The sequence below is a fragment of the Triplophysa rosa genome, linkage group LG2 (genome assembly GCF_024868665.1).
Source record: "Triplophysa rosa linkage group LG2, Trosa_1v2, whole genome shotgun sequence".
In the NCBI taxonomy this organism is placed as follows: domain Eukaryota; kingdom Metazoa; phylum Chordata; class Actinopteri; order Cypriniformes; family Nemacheilidae; genus Triplophysa; species Triplophysa rosa.
In genome coordinates this window covers 33866287-33885843 of record NC_079891.1, presented here as the reverse complement: position 1 = coordinate 33885843, position 19557 = coordinate 33866287, and the positions used below count along the sequence as shown (strand labels likewise).

At 37.5% G+C, this 19557-nt stretch overlaps 1 protein-coding gene across 2 annotated transcripts; it reads right to left on the bottom strand.

The window, feature by feature from the left end:
• Positions 1-1809: 1809 nt before the first annotated feature.
• ajm1 (apical junction component 1 homolog) lies at positions 1810-16449 on the bottom strand. 2 transcript variants are annotated; one of them, XM_057326502.1, is made up of 3 exons: positions 16251-16449; positions 8994-9043; positions 1810-8002 (listed from the first exon to the last, which is right to left on the bottom strand). In XM_057326502.1, exon 3 carries the CDS (start codon positions 7946-7948, stop codon positions 4697-4699), a length of 3252 nt encoding a protein of 1083 aa, XP_057182485.1. In that variant the 5' UTR covers positions 7949-8002; positions 8994-9043; positions 16251-16449; the 3' UTR covers positions 1810-4696. The 2 variants fall into 2 exon arrangements, with proteins under 2 accessions (XP_057182485.1, XP_057182493.1); XM_057326510.1 differs by lacking the exon at positions 8994-9043.
• Positions 16450-19557: the final 3108 nt, after the last annotated feature.

Here is a 19557-nt window from a genome sequence, read left to right as displayed (position 1 = left end):
CTTTAATATAAACAAACTAAGACTTTGTCTGTGCTTTTCCTAACTTTTACTTTTTTAAGAAATACCAGCATATCCACGTTTACCAAGTTTGCAGAAAAACAGCGGCCCCTGCTGTTCAAAACATGTACTGCGATTTTTATAATCGATTTTCAACTGGCTCAAGGTGAATCGTTACATCCCTATCAAATATGTAAAAAGAAAACGAGAGAACTTACCTTTGCTCTTCCCATGGCCTTCAAAAGATCCAAATGAAGGAACTTCCTGTTGAAAAACGGATTTAAGGAAATTCCCCAGTTTTTCGGAGGGGGGAATGGGTTAAGGTAACAGGACTAAGTGAAAACCTGACTAAAACGTTTTATGGTTTTATGGTGAAGCAATTAATGCTATTTTTCAGTGTTTAAGGTCGTTTTATCAATCTTTTAAATCTTACAGCTTAAATTTGCAGTTAGAATAGTAGTACTTTGCTTGATAATAAAATGTATTTTTGAAGTACTTTTCATGTATAATTATACATATAAAGTCCTGGGGACAGAAATGGCACCCATTTGGTGGAATGGCCAAACTGCAATTTTTTACTCTTTTGCCACCTCACCAACATGCCTGTTGCGATTTGTCTACCATTTCTGTGTATAGCATTATTTGTGCAGACGCCACACATAAAGAACACACTTTATTATGGGTATGTATGTTTTTTTTTTTGTCGATCATTTCAGGTTATATGTCATCATAACTCTGTGAGAACGCCAACATTTCGACTGTTGACTCCAGTCAGGAGTTTGGCGCCAATTTGTGAGAGACTTGCGAACTCTGCGCAGTTTATTCTTGTTGAATCTTGTGTTGTAGAAACTGTGCATTTTACCTAAGAATATAATATAATATATGCTATTATATCAAACTGAAATATCGACAAACATTTTCTTACATTTCACTTCCAAAGAGACTCACAATGTAGCCTACAGTGAGTCCATACACAAACGCGTGTCCTTTTATCATTAAGGTTTTAAAATCAGTCCACGACCTTTGATCTCAACGTGTTCTTGTTGTTGTGCCTCTAACTGTCTGGTATAAAACATTCAAATTGATTTTTATTCTTTCATTTTTCTACGCTGGACGTAGCTCTTGAAACGGATGATGAGCGCCGCCTAGAGGTAAAAGATACCTGAGAGTCCAACAGGACGTGCAGCGATGCATTTAAAAAAATCGGAGAAAATAATGGATTACAATGGGAAATTTATTGTTTTTAATGGAAACTATAATGATGTCTGTGGGTCTCTACTGGTAACAAAATAAAATGGGTTCTAGGGAAGTTATGTGGCGGATAGGAACCAATACAGTAGGACACCATTACATCATTCTGGAATAAGATCCTCAAAACACTTCATGGCACTACATGAAAATATTTTAAGTGGTAAACAACTGCTGGTTCATAATGGTGTTTGTAGATCTTCAGAAAACATTTCTGTTTCAATCTTATAATCCTTACTCATTTTATTTTGATATACAGTTTATAACATGCACTGAAGGTCGCTTTGGATAAATGTAAATGCCAAATGCAAAAATGTAAATAGGCTATGTTCCTAATCTGTACTGTAACGTAATGACTAGGCAAATAGTTTGACTTTAGTAAAGAACACGCCATATGTCAATATTCAATGTTAATTTTTACAGCCACTAATGAAAGACAAAATTCAACCGCAAGAAAACCCATTGGAGGAATCCTTTAACACACCACATGGAGGCGCTATCCCATTAGAAGCTTATCAAAACTTGTCTTAATGAGAAGCAAGGACAACTGAGGCAATATTGGAGACACATTTTTATTTAAGCTTCTTTGTTTTTTTTTGCTGTGTCTTTGTCTCGTTTGTTTTCAGCATAACAGCAGTGGTTGACACAATGATCTTGAAAAATATCACTCCTACTATATATATTCATATCTTTTAGTATATACTTTGTTTCCCTCATATACAGTATATTTTCCAAATATCAAATCCTCAGGCAGGTTAGTTATATTAATGACGAAATAGAAAAAATAGAATCACATGCAGACATTTCTTTCGGTTCACCGCTGTATACAGTCTGCCGGGACATGTGCTATAGAGGAGAGGACAGTGCTTTAAATCCAGAAACATGTGCGGGGTTCTCCTATGGTGTGGATTCATTCAGGACAATAAAGAACGGTAAAGCAGATTTGACAGGCAAGATGTCATCTGAAATGAAGGGAAAAGAAATGCAGTGATGTTGTGAAACAGGAGCAAAGAGTTTGAACGTGACTCATTCTTGAGCGCTGAGACAAAACAGAACTGAAAAAGCAAAACATTTTTTCACACGCCACTGAATTATTTATCACTGTAAAAAAATTCAGGCCACAATTTGAAATTTTATCTCTCAACTTACATTTGGCTCAGTTAAAATGTTGTCAATTTTAGCCAGACTGTTGCCAAGTGATCATTTGTAATTGTACCAATTATTTGGAAAATAAATATTAAAAAAATTCTTTAAAAATGTATTTAGAGCTAACCAGTGACTACAAAATGTCAAGTTGATGCCTGAATTTTTAAAAGGTAATTTAAAGTTTACTTTTTTCAATCAGACGACAGCATTCAGCTTTTAGAATGAAAACATGCGTAAAATCAGCATCCATTGCTTGTTGTGCAATTTAAAACAGAGAAACAAATGAAAAAATCGCAAATCCTTTACAATTTGTGTCATGAGTTACCAAATCCTGTTTTATAAGCACAATTGCTTTAAACTGCCAGATTTTTTAATTCATACATTTTTATAAATGTTTTTTTTTAAAGTTTTGACAGTTCCACCCATCAAGACAGTAGTAATATTTGTTTTAAAATCTACACATATGTATATATATTTTTTAATTTATGGTCAAAGCATTGGTTTTAGGGGTAGTGAGTGATAATACCAATATTTATATGAAAATATATAAACAACAGTATTAAAACAAATACTAAATATCAAAATAAAGAGAAAATGTACAGAAAAATGATACATATTTGATAGGACATTCAAGTGGATCATTAACTTCAATGATAAAGCTGTTTTCAAAACAAAGGGCGTTTAAACCTGTCTGACACGTTTTGTCTAATATCTCAAGAACAGTGTTGGGTGTAACTAGTTACTAAGTAATTAGTTACTGTAATTTAATTATTTTTCCCTTGAAAAAGTAAAGTAAGGGATTACTCTTATTTTTTTCTGTAATTTAATTACAGTTACTTCTGATGTAATTAAACTAAATACTGTGTGTAATATATGTGTGTGTGCAGAAGAGGAATTGATATCAAAATTCAAAGTCTAACTTTAAAATCCGTGCTTTAATGTATAATTCTCACATTTGTAATTAATAATAATACTTTATGTAGTTTTATATTATTTATTTAAATGAATTAAAAGAGCCGTTTCATGTCTATCCTTGAATCACTTAAGTAATCAAGGTTGATAGGATATAGAAAGTAATTAGTAATTAAATACTTTTTGAAGAGAGTAACTTGTACAGTAATCTAATTATATTATTGAATATGTAATTAGTAACTAGTAATTAATTACTTTTTCAGAGTAACTTACCCAACGCTGCTCAAGAATAAGTGCTACATTTACCACATGTTGAGATTCACTTTCGGTCAAAAGCAGCAAAAACAAACTAAACAACAAACTAAACTTTTCCAGGCTTAATATCATCACACCACACATCAAACTCTGAATCCAGTTTTCTACACAAAAGCCTCAAATCATTTATAATCATAACAGCTAGTGAAATATTTCCAGATCTAATAAGTGATCACAAGAGAGCTCAAACCATGACACGTGTAAAAGTATCTCAGTTCACAGTGTTTCTGATGGAACAGTACATACAGTATATCAACAAAGTTCGTCTTCAAGTTCATTATTGCTCAAGTAATTCTACCACACACAGAAAAGCACCAATTACTTCATTTAGTTGAAACCTAAACTGAATTACCAAGTTGGAGCACAAATTTCCACGTGTTGAAACTTTGCTGCTTGATTCTACGCAGCTCTTTTTAAAAGCCGTTCAACTGAGAACCCCGAATAATAAACAACGGCGCTTTGTGTACTGCGAGTCTTAAGATCATAGAGTTCTTAAGTTTGTGTCAAAATATCTGCAACCACTTCAATATAATATATTAATATAACAATATAATATACTTGATCATAATATACTATACTATAATGCCTGTGTTGAACATAACATAAGAATACATTTTAGATTTTAGAGAGAAATAAATAAATTATTGTACCATATTCTTGAGCCAAATAAAACCTTCCAACATTTTTGAGGACAATGTTGCTCATTTTTGCATAGGAAAAAATATCGAAACTCTGACGTAAATACGTACATAATTCTGTCGTTTGCCAAAATAAATAGAAGATTGTTTTTCTTTTTGCGAACAATAAATTAAGAAATAAGAAATGCTACCAAGATACAAGAGGGCAGTAATTACCCATAAAATTAAAAAAACTTGTGACTGTATGAATAAATGCAAATGTAGACATCTAATGGGCATTATTCCAACAGTGAATAATACTGATCTTGCAGGCATGAATACAATTTTTTTTCATTACCAAAATACAGATCTACAAACATGTATAACAAAGAAGCTTGATATATAGATATGTACTATCGTGAGCTCTATGCATTTACTCTATATATAAAAGGTGCACTTGTTTAAATAATGTCATCTAGGAGATGTGGATTAGCTACCCAGTCCAAAGTTCGTGGCTCAGACGCTGCCATAATCATGCACATAAACTGCTTGCCGGTCCTTTTGTCAATAGGGTAAATCGTGGTGGGCGTAAACCTCCTGTTGTTCTCGACGAATTCACAGAGCTTTTGGTAGACATGCGGATACTCGTGGCGTAGAAAAACCCCACGTATCCTCAGCTCTCGTTGAATGTTGATGAAGCAGATCTCCCTGGCCTTCCTTCCTTCCTCGCCGTCCTTGTCAATGTCAGCCATACCGGGCGGTGGGGTGAGGATCAACGTTTCCATGTCGCTTTCCTTCCGCTGGACTTTCTTTTCTGGGCTGTAGGAGGCTAGAGCTATCTTGGCAAATTTCCTGACGGTTGGGGTTTGAACCCTTGGCGACGGTCCGTCGGGCACTTGATCGCCAACAGCGATGGATACATTCAAGAGAAAACATTCATTAGGGTCGTACTCCTTTCCCGCCTCTTGGAGCTCCTTGCAGTAATCCCCCAGGTTATCCTTAAAGCTCTCCAGCTCACGGATGGACAAGTACGTCGGAGACATGAGCAAACTTTCCAGTCCAAACTGGAGGAAATTCGTTGATGACCCCGGATTTGGAAGTCCTAAAAACAGAACACCCCTGCCCCGTGACAGGTATCCCACTTTGGCTATACGGGAGAAAGCTTTGTGGACCTCTGCCGTTTCTCTACAGTGCTTGATGACGTGGCGGCACACGCTGCTGATTCGCCCATAGAGGCAGCTTTCTTTGTGAATGTCCCAGTCTTCGCGGCGACAGTTGCGTGAGCAGTAGTACGTATAGCAGCTGTGACAGGATTTAAAGTAGAGGCAGGCATTAAACAATGTCTCCGTCCGACGGCATTTGTTGTTGGAGCACATCATCGTGTCGTCCTCATCCGGGCTTTGGTCAGGGGAGCACTCCTCTGTGCTTCTGAGCCCATCGCAACTCCCATCGGTGTCTCGCAGGGTATCCGGATCTATTTTTATGGAAGTAGGTTGTTTGTCAATGCCACCTTCAGAACCCGTCATTGAATCCTTTCTTGCTGAAGATACTGCCTCTTCTTCATCGATGAGTTTCTTGAGCTGATCGAGCAGGTCTTCACTGGTCTTCCTCGCAGGAGGTTTGTAATCTATGACAAGGTCAGCCAGGAGCTCGTCGAGCTGCTCTAAACTTTGCTGTAGGGACGTGCTGCCATGTGCCCTGTCTTTGGTCGACTCCGCAATGTGGGATTTCCCTTCACCTTGATTTGGGGCACTTTTCGAATCCAGCACATCCCAACTCGCAGCGCGCGTCTCTGACATGTTAAGGTTACTGGGTCTAATATCGTTGTCTGTGATGGTGATTTCAGGAGCGACAAACCAAAGCTTGCTTGAGGAACTTTTAGCCTCCGTCGGGCTTTTGTCAATCAAAGAGTTTTCAGATAAAGACAACGCAGCGTAACGTCTTGGGGAGCTTGAGAGATTCACAACCACAGGTTTTGGTCTTTCCGTTGAAGCTTGTATTCCCTGACAAAGAAGGTTCTCGTCGCTCTTTCCTCGCGCCACAGGCTGCTCCTTCTCGACGTGTGTGTCTAGGATGTTATCCCAGGACCTTGAGTACGGTTTTGGGTCAGTTACAGTTCTTTCTGGCTCCATGCACGGGTTGGCATACCACGTTTCTAGCTTTGGTTCTTGTCTGACTCTTGTGGGAGTGACCTGTGATACGTATGAGGAGGGGTAATGGCTAGAGTAGCCAGACACCTCCGAACCGTACCAGTCATCCGACTGTGGCGGAACCACACGGGCATGTCGTCTGCCCTCCGTATAATATGTCCTCGCTGGATAATGATGCTCTATTGATGGTGTGTAGGGGTCACCCATGTAGAAGATCCGGGGAGGGGCTGTTTGAATCGGATATGTCCTTGGGTCATCCCCATAGAAAGTCCTGGCTGGGGGTGTCTGTATTATATATGCCCCTGATTCACTTGCAGCATATGCTTTAGGGTATACATGTTGTGCAGGGTAATGGTAAGGGTCAGCGTCTGTGAAATATGGCCTTGCGGATACAGCATGCACCACGTGAGTTCTTGGATCTTGTACGTATTGAACTTTGGGCGAGTAGGCTTGGCTTGGAATGCTGTATCGGTCGTCTTGATAGTAAGTCCTTGTTGGAGCTGAAGATCCATACTTGGCCAGATCCTCGGCATAGAAGAATTTAGTTGGCACGTTGGGGCTTGAATGAGCCCTTCGTTCCCTGCCGTAGCGTTCCCTCGGCTCTCGTGGCGAGACCATCTTTTGTAAAGGGATCTCCATAGGCTGCATGTAACTATCTGGCATACTTTGAGAATACTGGTACGCCTGCCTGTAATCTCCCGTGAAGGATTCAGTGGGTGTTGGAGTCCTAGAAGTGGAGAAATGGCGAGGTACTGTCAGACTTCGATTGCCACCGCTAGGACATTTCTGCCAGGGTACGTCCATTTGGGGAGTGGCTGCTTTTCGCTCACGGTGCTGTACGGCTGATTCATCTGGTTTAATGTCCACCCGACACCGAACGTGAGGACTGGTAGCGGGTTTCTCTAGCATTCCTTCATCAAATCCTTCAGGCACGTACACGGGGGAGTACCTGCTGGTATCGGTTCTCTGCGGCTGCAGTTTGATGGGGTGAACTTCACTCATAAGTGCGTGGGAAGACTCTCTTCTTGGGGAAACCTCTGTCCTTGCTTGAGCGTTTCGATGTGCCCTTTGAGATTCCCGGCCTCTCCTCGCCACCGGAGGGGAAGCGTCAAACGATACCGGGGCAAGGCTGGTCTGAACTCGAGAAGCACTTCTCGATCTGGTCCTCCTCTTGAGGTCTGTCACGACAACGTCACCAGGCATGTCAGTGGGCAGTGGCTGGGAGGCGAGACGGAAGTTAAACAGGTCTGGAGAAGAGAAACGGTGCACATGTTGGCGACCTAAGGCATTCCAGGCAACCTCTGGATTGGCGGCGTACCTTTCAGCCCTTCTGTATGGGTACTCCATTGCTATTGTATGATATCTGAGTTTGTCCATAGACTCAGCGTCAAAGCTACGGCAGTGCCTCTTTTTGCTTTTTCGAGTGTCCTCCAGTTTGCTGATGGATGGGGAATCACATTGTTTTGAGGGATAAAGGGGTTTGGAGTGGGTCGAGAAGGAATTCACTTTGACATCTTGATACACAGCTGATCCGAGTATGTCAGGTGGATCTGTGCGTGTCATCTTAATGGGACTGTTCTGATTTTCCCCATTAAAGTCTTTTTAGCTTAACATCCCCTGCAAGAAAAGAAAAGAAAACAAAATCAGTTTTACTTTAAACTCTAAAACAATAGTAAATGGGGAAAAAAAACAATCAACATGTTTATAAACTGTATTCTTAGGAATATCGCAATACATTTTTATTATTATTAATAACAATTAATATGAACATAAATAGAAATTATTTAAATTACTATTTTAATTATTACTTAATTATTATTATTGTTGTTGGGAATATCGCAATAAAATGTTATTATTATTATTATTATTAATAACAATTTATATGAACAAATAATATTATTAAAATTGCTATTAATGTGCTATTGACATTATTGTTAATAATAATAGCAATAATAAATATTAATAATTATTATTATTAATAGTGGTCTGCCTTTTGTAGTCATACTTTAGATTATGAGTTTTGCCTTATCTTGGGGGTAAACCATCAGGTCAATTAAAAACTCAATTCTGATTTTGTTCAGCAGTATATAAATGCATGCATGGAAACTGGAAGTGGTTGCCACTGGATGCTGTTTCCCATGGCAACATTATCATATGGTCATTAGAGCCCATCCAGGCTGAGGGCTTGTCCACATACCGTACCACAGAAATCTCTCCCTCCTTCTCCAGTCTCTCGGAATGAAAAATCACTCTTACATAATCCCAAACCTTTTTTGCTTATGCTTGAAATCGATTTTAATATATATACAGTATATATTTTTTTTAAGTTGAAGACAATAAGGAAATAATGTTTAAATCTTAATAAAGGTTCTTCAAGACGCATTGCAGATGACTTGTCTCTCACATTGAACTTAGCATCGACTAAACTTAAAAAGTAACCGAAAACACCAAAGCAGAGAAAACAAGGACACTTTCACATTTAAATGCTTAAAATAAGAAATGTCAATTGTCCTTTGGTCTATTTTTGCAGTTGTGTCCTATTATAAAGATGGTAAGATATTAAATGTCTGTAAATCTGCTGTATTTCAGAACCCTTGCGTCTGCTCACCTGCTGGCAAACAGAATCTTCATTCTCACCGCGTCTCCTCAAAGCAGGTGCTGTCAAAAACATTATGAATACAATCATTAAAGATAAAAGTAATGCTGGAAACAGAATCATAATATTTCAATATGTATACTATATATGTGAACATTTTCTTGTGAGAACAGTATTAAAGACTCCTACAGATTCTTTTCATCTGAGTTCATGAGACCAAGGAATTCACGCTGAGTTTCTACAAGAGCCATTATGTAAACAAGGACACGACATCTCTACAAGCATGACTGTCTCCAGACGCTGTTCACTCGCCTCACAATAGTCTAACTGCCGGGTATACACATACAAACACTTGCGGTCGACCAACACACGCACGGCCAGCAAAATATTTCACAGCCTGCACATATTTGACTATTTTCATGATATGCAGCTTAAACATCCGACTGAGGTAAAAAAGCATATTTTTAAAATATCATAAATATAATGAAGTTCTGACAACATGAAACATGACATTTAAAACACCAAACTACCCAAAATATGGAAACTTTGACATACAGTCCGTCATTGGGGTCGAGGTGTCTTCTCTTTAATATAATAATTGATAACACTTTATTTTAAAAGTCCACTTTAGACATTCTACCGACTATAACTCTGGAACAACATTTCACGTATACTTTCACTTAGCAGACTGTCACAGGCAGTGTTGGGTAAGTTACTCTGAAAAAGTAATTAATGACTAGTTACTAATTACATATTCAATAGTGTAAATAGATTACTGTACAAATTACTCTCTCCAAAAAATATTTAATTACTTATTACTAATTACTTTCTATATCCTATATCAACCTTGATTTGTTAAGTAATTCAAAGAAAGACATGAAACGGCTCTTTTCATTCATTCAAATAAAGAATATAAAACTACATAAAGTACTATTATTAACTGACCAAAGTATTACAAATGTGAGAATGATACATTAAAGCACGGATTTTAAAGTTAGACTTTGAATTTTGATGTCCATTCCTTGCACACACACATATATTACACAAAGTATTTAGTTTAATTACATCAGAAGTAACTGTAATTAAATTACAGAAAAATGAGAGTAATTCCTTACTTTACTTTTTCAAGAGAAAAGTGATTAAATTACAGTAACTAATTACTTAGTAACACTTAAGCCCCAACCCTAAACCTAATGTCACTGGCACAAAAGCAAATTGCACTATTTACGATTGTACAAATCAGTAACGATCCTAGACATCTGGGGGCCCTAAGCAAATGTGTGAGGGGCCCTTGTACGAATAACTAAAATGAGATATAAACATAACTGTAAACTAATAAATCAATTAACACACTTGAATGAAGACTGAAAGACAATAAGCAAGTAACAGTAAGAAAAATTAAGTATAACATTTATTCAAATTCTGATGGACAAAACGCGCAGCTCTGGAACCATCTCTAGGTGTCAAAAAATTATTACACGCAAACGCTGTTTTTACTAAACAAATGAGTGATTTACTAACAAAAATAAAACATGACAAATACAGTTTACTCAAGAAAACTAAGCATACAAAAACATATCAATAATTCTCTAAATGTGTTGGCACAAACTAAAAATTTACATAATGTCATGGGCAAACGAAATACAGACACTGAATTTGTAAATCTGTACTGGAGAACTGTTTTGTAAGTATTAATTTATTGCATAATTTGGCAAAAATTAGTAGGACTTTAAAAGAGTACAAAAACACGTGGCTTCTTGTTCTTTTGCTTCGCGTTGTTGCCGTTTTTGCCTTTGTTTACTTCGATAGCTTCGTTTTGAAGCCATGGTCATAAGATGCATATCAGCACATCATACGCATGTCATTACCTGGCTGCCGCCCACTGCGTGATATCCGAGTATGAAATTTCCAAATGATCCCTCTAAAGTTGAATCCACAAGTTATAAAAATAGCGTCTTGTTTACAACAGTGTTTTTCATAGGGTACTCAAGGGGGGCCCCTGGTGGTGGTGCAGGGGCCCTACGCAACCTGCATAGTCTGCGTATAGGAAGGATCAGCTGTGGTACAAGTTCATACGAATTAGCCAAAATTAGCCACCTTGTAAAATAGTTACGTTTTTTGCCGTGAGATTAAGTTGGATATGCCCTGATGGTTTGCTGTAAAACTGTCGAAAAAACACAATCCTAACCTTAATCTCCATAACAAAATCCCAGATGTCCAGACAGACAGCGATTTTTATGGTATATGCATTAGTTTTTTTTAAAGTGATTGTGTTGTGGTGGTACATTTTACAAGTATTACCATGCTTTAGTTACAATATATACACTAAAATATGCAATATGCAGATGCACTACAGCTCCCCCTAGTGTCTTCTATAGAGATGTGCAAATCCATCGCGATGAGGTCAAACAATCGCGATGAGACGATTATTTAATAATCGTGACAGCCCTAGTTCCAACCACGCAACTCTGTGATTGATCATTGGAACGATGGTTTTGGGAAACACTTAAATCGTTGAACTATGCTGGAACGACGGAACTCGCGACCATAGTTGGCTAACGATGCTTTTGGGAATCGCACCGCAGAACGATCTCTCTAACAAAGCACTGATTCAGTAAAGAAACCTTTATTTTCACAACTACAAATGTAAAAACAAACTTCTGCACTAAAAGCAACACACAGACATGCACTTTGAAACATTTGTGATATACAACACGCTGCACACTTTTTCTGTATAAATAAAGGATCCAAATCTAGTCCGAATGTTTCGAACACACAGTCATCAACTGAGAGCCAGAAACTGAATTCTGTGCAAAAGAGAACTGCAGAATCTCTAGAGCTCAGACGGTACAAACACTCTCGACATGAAACTGACAGCAGAACAGCTCACATGGGAACAGAGAGAGATTATGAGACGCTACGAGACTCTGGTGCTTTCACCACAGATCATGAACCCGATCATCTGAGTCATTTTCAGATGCTCTAATCTGCACACTCCAGAAAAGACTTGACACAATAATTCATGTGGAAATACAGTTTACAAGCCTGAATTGAATCTCCAAACTACAAATTTTACTAAAACATAATCCAAGTTTGCTGTCAAAATAAACACGGCCACAATCCAGGTCATATTTCACCTCAAAATCGTAAGAAAATAAATCATATTTTGCTCTAAGAAGATGAAGTCTGTTTTTAGGACCAGAAAGAGTGTTTGCATTGTGAGATTATTAGACAAACAGAAAAAATATTCAAAAGTTTTCAAAAAGTATTTCAAAAGCTAATTAATGAGAATTTGTAGGGAAATTGTGCTTTATTAAAACAATGTCACAATGCACAAATCTTAATGAAACAGGACTTATTTATTTTAATTAGGGCTGTCAAACGATTTATCGCGATTAATCGCATCCAGAATAAAAGTTTGTGTTTACATAATATATATCTGCGTACTGTGCATAATAATTTTGTATTTATAAATACGAACACATACACATCCATGCATATATTTAAGGAAAATCAAAACATTAATAAACATTTATATATAATTTCAATTATTAGTAAATATAAATAAATACATGTAAATATTTCCTAAATATGTATTCATGTGTATGTGTTTGTATTTATAAATACAAAATTAATATGCACAGTACATAGACATATATTATGTGTAAACAAACATTTATTCTGGATGTGATTAATCGCGATTAATCGTTTGACAGCCCTAATTTTAATCAAAACTTTTTTAAGTCTAGAACTACTCCAAATCTAACCAACATCATCAACCGTGTATGATTAACCTTTGCAAACCTTTGCAACAAATGAAGTGACATAAAAGTGTGCATTACTTTTAAAGTTCAAAATACTGCTTCTACACACACTCTTACATCCAATACATTTTCTCTTTAAACAACCCAGACCATCATACGATTCATTTGAAACTAAATAAAACTACATTAAATTACGACCATAATTATGTGTGCAAATTATTTTCATTTTTGTCTGGATAATAACTGGTTTTAACTAGAGATCAAACTAAGTTTTTTGGCCTAACTGATTACGATATTTGCAACTTTTGTCATTAATAGAGATTGCTGGTTTGATCAAGTTTTGATAAATGAATTATAAATGCATTAAAGTATTCTAGGTAGGTATCTTATTACTGAATCGTCGAATCATTTTCACATTACATACATTTAACAAAAAAAATTATAGAAACAAAAGAAAAAAGCTAGAAGATTGAAAAGTCACAAACAACATGACAACCTTCCATTATTTTGCTATCAAATATTTTTAATTAACAACAAACTCATATTTGACTATTATTATAGACCATTATATATTTCTTGTGAATGCATTCATGTTGTATTCTATTCTATTCCATTCCAAAATAAATAAATTAACAAAATAAATAAATTTCAGTGCAAAGAACCTATAACTGTTGAGTGGTTTAATTTAATTTAATATAATTAATATACAATAAAATATTAATATAAAGGAAATATAAAATAATTCTTATATTATAACCAAACACAGACCAGGAGTTAACGTCATGCCAGGCACATTCTAGCTATATTAAGTATAATTTTGCTACTTCAGATAAGATAATTTTTCCAAATTAAAACCAAAACTAAAATCAAAAACTTGCTGATAAATATCAGTGCATCTCGTACATCATATTCGGACTAACACTGTATTCATCTGACAACATCTCGCTCTCCACCTCTATCTGCTGGTTCCAGCATCATTGTTTTCTTTTACCAGCGTGCCTCCCAGTTTATGACCTTGTCTTAATCCAGCGTCTGCGCTGTCAATCATTCTGTGACCTTCATACTGTAATTTCTGTAATCTACTCTCGCCAACATGACAGGAGTTTGTCTCATAAAATGAGAATCAGGCCACAAACAGTCCGAGGGCGGAGCTTCAGATAGATGCTCTAATCCAGAAAAGACTTGACACAATAATTCATGTGGAAATACAGTTTACAAGCCTGAATTGAATCTCCAAACTACAAGTTTTACTAAAACGTAATCCAAGTTTGCTGTCAAAATAAACACTGCCACAATCCAGGTCATATTCACCTCAAAATCGAAAGAAAATAAATCATATTTTGCTCTAAGAAGATGAAGTCTGTTTTTAGGACCAGCAAGAGTTTTTGCATTGTGAGATTATTAGACAAACAGAAAAAATATTCAAAAGTTTTTGCAGTTCACTAATGAGAATTTGTAGGGAAATTGTGCTTTATTAAAGCAATGTCACAATGCACAAATCTTAATGAAACAGGACTTATTTATTTTAATCAAAACGCAACTTTTTTGTCATTGTAGTATGCAAAACCTCAAATTTATGAAATACATAAAGTTTCAGTTTTGTAAGCAGCAGTGTGCAGGACTTTTATTTTTTCTTCTGATTTTAGGATGAAGTATGACACGCACATTTACCCTTGAAATGTACCGTCTGTTCTCTGTTCTACATCCACAAGACGATGTAATCTATCTGCAAACTACATTCATATACAGTAAAACAATTACTTGAAATGCAAACAACAAAAGCATCATAACCACAAACCGCTCGCGACTACAGGCCTGCAAGCCAAAAACAGCCCAACATGCCTTAGTGTGAAAGAGGCTCTTCAATTAAACGCTTTCGAGTGAATCGGGCTTTTGTAAAAGCTCCTTGACCCATAACAACGGCCGGAGCCGAGAGAGCAAAGCTTTTCATATCTGCGTTTGTAAGAGCCCATCAACAAAACAAGCTAAAAATAATCTCTAAAGAAAACGATGACCTCGTAGAGAGGTTCACGGATCTTCACCTGACCAAACATGGCTGCAAAAGTTCAGAATGGGCTTTGCAAGACTGAGACATGAAAGCCGAGTTTATAAAAGCACATTCAAATCTTAAGGAAAATTTGATTTCTAATCATATGACCGCTTTAAATCTTTTATCTCGGTTTCTTTTAAAACGGCACAAGTAGTCCAGTGGATGGTTTTGCAGTAAAGCGGAAGCATGCGAGTCAGTCGAGCGTGTATGTAATTTACAGAATGTGTCAGAGACAGCCCCGGCTCATGCACGAGTGAGTAATGTACAGCATTTAATGTCATCTCGACTGCTGTAAATGAGATTTCAGTGACACCAAAGGCAACAGAGTTTCAGAGCTCATTTCTTAAAGAAACAGTTGACCAAAAAAGAAAATGTTCTCCTTCTACATTTACTCTCATTTCAAAATCTGAAGTTCGGATACATAATAAAGCAGTTATTTTATGTACTTTCAATGACATCTGTCATAAAAATTTGTTTTGTATATCTCATGCAATATATGGCATATAACAGAACATCCACTACAGCTCTCAAATCTCAGTGTTACTGGCTGGTGCATTTCATTATGACCCAAGGCCAGGCAATGGCACCTCACCATTTTCAAAATAATTTCAGAATTTTGCATGGTTGCCTTTCACCATAAATGCAACCGTAAATAAGATTAAGATTAGTCAACTTGAATATAGTCTGATCATCACACAAATATATTGCATAGCGTACGAGGCACATTATCCTTTTTGGAGCTTAACTGACAGTGCTGAAACTGCACCTTTTGAGTTCCACATAAGAGGCTTAAAACAACCTGAGGGTAAGAAAAAAATGATGCATTGTTCGCTTATGGCTGAAGAGTTCGTTTAAAAAGGCAACCTGCCGTGCAGCTCCAACAAAGATTGCGATTGCATGCATGCACACTGCATTTCCAGCATGCACATCTACAGTCTCACGATGACGTATAGCCCGAGAGCATCCCGCGTCACGTGACACAAGTAGACCATTTCATCACGCATCATTAGAGGTTAGTTCACTTTCGCTAGTAGGATGTCCCCAGCCCTCCCCATGAATCACTTGACGTCGAAAAGGCCACGGTTGTATTACATAACGCCATTAATAATGATCTTACGGAGCACATATACACGTCTATTGCATGCAATAAGTTGCATGCGTGCGATAATAGTACTTCAAGACAGCTTTTTTTGTAAATGCAGGCACTAAACGGTAATGAAAATGGCATGCGTAAGGATTGATTTAGATGCTGATCGTGCCTATACGTTGATCCTTACGTATGTAAGCAAAGCACATGTTAACGCATCTCTGTGCGACTATGTACATACAACCTGCAGCATCACATCGTGTCTATAACAGTCCATCAGATGTCAATGCGCACGTTTTCAATGTCAATGTCAGAAAACCCGAGATCATCTGTCACTGATGCACAGAAGCGTAGCACGATGCTCTTACCGTTTCCATCCATAAATGTCCATCGTATAAACGCAGTTAGGCTTAAAAACGTGCCGAGAGTCGCATTTTATCGTGTAAATTCTGTAGTAATCCGATTAATGTGTGAATCGTGTCGTCCTCCACGCCTCATCTGAGCATCTGTGGCGTTACTATCAGCGCGCGCCTCTCTCCTCAGCACCCGGCGTTTCCAATGCGTCTAATGCGCGCTCTGGGGTGGGGGGCGGGGCAGACGCGTATAAAGGGGCGTGGTATACTCCCCCTAACTTTGAGGAAAATGGTTTGAGGGTGGCGTTCATTTTAAAGGTTGGAAACTACCTTCTGAGACAACTCTTACCCTTATAAAATTAACCGTGTTTTTATTAGTAAAACTGTAGTAACCGTAAACATTGCTACAAATATCATGGTTAAAGTAAATGTAGCAATACTATGGTTCATTTGTGGTTCCCATTGTTTAGTTATTCTAACAATGTTTTGTAAAAGTGGTTAAAGTGATGTGATTAATATATGTCACTCCATAGCATCCCCTTAGTTGTGCTCCATTGGATCCCACCAACATGAAAAAACACTATACTTTGGTTTTTACTATAGTGAACTTTATTGAATTGTTTTATACTCTAGTACTGTGCATTATAGCAATACACTTTTTTCTAGTTTTTCATTGATTTGTTAGGAGAGAAAACTAATACTGACGATTTAAAAAAACAAGGACAGACATTCACAGCACGCTAATGATATTTTTCATTTCTTTCCCCCAACCCTTAAACCACTGCTCATTAATAGATGTCAAAAACATCATCGTTTCCTCTGTTGTAAGTCAAAATTATTCAAGAGCGACTGCTGCGAACACAACATTACAATTAAGGTCTCTCTGTAAACTGTTAAGGCTCTTGATGGGGGCAGACTGACACTCACAAATTTGTCTCCGGGAAACATCCGTGAGAACCAGCACTCCGTCGAACACAATGCCACGCGCACCAATCCGTGTTAACAGGATTATAATAGAAACAAAAGAACATGTTATGAAACACTGCCAAACACGCTGCAGTAAAAAACAGCCCGTAAACACGCTATTAAACACGACAGGCAGTACTTGTTATTAAGACAGCCTGTCACTTTACTACACGTGACCTTACGCTAGAGTAAAGAGAGGACAGAGATGCAAATTAACCAGCGTTGTGTTAGAGAAAAAAACCTGTCGCTAGCGATTAAAAACACAACATAGAAGAAAATTCATCACTTCATTATTCTTTATTGTTCCTTTATGTCCCCGAAGGCACGAAATCAAATCCAACTGAAACTCTAAAATGTTGCAATGCATTATGGGATTTCCTCAAATTTGGACAAACCAAGGCATGTAAGATAGTAGCAGACTTTACTTCGCCTGCACTATGTTGTAGGACAGAGCTCCACGCTTTGATATCATTGACCTTGATGCTAGACACCCCTCTTACAACATACAGCTCCCCCATCCAGACTCAGGCTAAGTAAGGATATTCAATTCCCATTGGCAGACCGGAGCGTGCTGAATATCCAGGAGCATCCAGCTCTGTTTCGTATCGATTCAGTTCCGGGAGGGAAATGTGCTGAGCACCACACAAACACCTGCAGGCGTATGGCAGGACATTGACAGCGGAGGAATCTGTATCTGTCCCCTCTACATGTGAAATCCAGCCGCAGTCAGCACAACCTGGAAAGAACATTTAGACATTATGCACATGTGCACTTCTCAGCTTCTGAATTACATTTCACATGAGACATCAACTGATGTCCCAACAGTGTAAAAAATGTTGTTGTTTTTTGCACAAACGTAAAACCAACCCCAAGCAATGGCGTGAGATCAGGGTGGGGTCATCTGTCAGATGGTGGGAGCGTTTAACGTTTAATACCAAACACTGACATTCATTTGAATGAGCATAACCATACGTCCAATACACGAGAGATAAACCTCCCTTTAAAGAAAGTTTTGTAAACGCGCAGTGTGATTTACTAAAGTTTTTTTTAAAGATTTACTAGTTTTAACAATATTACCAAAGACAAGTTAATTGTAGCATACTTTAGTATATTGTAGTAATTCCTACTCATTCTATTTTATTAACTAAACACAAAAACGTAACTATTTTACAATGTGGCTTATTTTTGCTAATTCGTATGAATTCGTACGATCTCATTCGTACATTTTAGTACGATCTGCTTTCGCGCCAGTGACGTTAGGAGTATTGCCTTTTTGCAGTAATCGCACGTTTTTGTACGATTCACATAGTTACGGATTCCCGTGAGATCAGGTTGTTTCAACTATAGTAAGTTAATAAACTGTAACAGATACTAAACTTTACTATGGTAAGGTACAAAAACTCTACAGCATCTAAGAATTTTATTACCATTTACAATAGCAAATACTAAAGTATACTACAGTATTTTTTCACAGAAGCATTCATTTTTGTCAACAGAACCCAACACACCACCAGTAGACACCATTACGGTAGTTTCCATTAAAACAATTCCCACTGTAACCATTGAATCCATTAGAAACCCATTAAATGTTCAGCAGGAATATCACAGGATATTAAAGTACAGGTTAGTGCCACAGTACACTTTTATACTAAAAGCACATCATAATATGTGACATATGAATGCATTCATGTACAACTATGTACAAATACCGTATATAGTTAGTCGTAGTATTTACTTGTTGTTTTGTGACCCAGCAGCTGAGAACCGTTGAATTATCAAACAGGTCAAATTCGACCCAAATGCTTTAAATTTCATCTTATAAGCGACTCTCCTCATTGCCCTGTAAAGCCATTAGGTGGCAAGCTTTTCTGAAGCCAAGCTGTGTGCTGGTCATGCATTATTTAAAGATCCTGTCTTTTAGATCTGCCTGCTGGCCCGCTCAATTCTGCCAGACCTGAACCTTGAGAATGTCCCGCAATGAATGAAATGCTTCCACACCACACCATGAGTGATTCACATTTACAGCCACGAAAAGAAAATTAAAGAGTATATATTCCTTGACTTTTAAGGTCCTATTTTGGTTTATGGAGTATCCAATAAGAAATTTGCGTACATACAAAGTGTAAAAACACTATTATTTTGTTATAATAGGCAGTTTTTCTTACCTTACTTCTTGACTGACTCTCAAATGATTTGTTCGGTGAATCATCCGTCTAATCCCCTCCTTTCCACCAGCCTTCTCTGATCTGATTGGTTAGATGGTCTAGTCTGCTGTGATTGGTCTACCGTGAACGAGGCTCACGAGCTAGTGTTTGCGGGAGAAGAGTGAAGTTTTCGCGGGCAGTCCTAGCAAAAC

Coding starts and splice junctions, on each gene's coding strand:
- ajm1 (XM_057326502.1), bottom strand. CDS start 7,948: ATGACACGCACAGATCCACCTGACATACTCGGATCAGCTGTGTATCAA.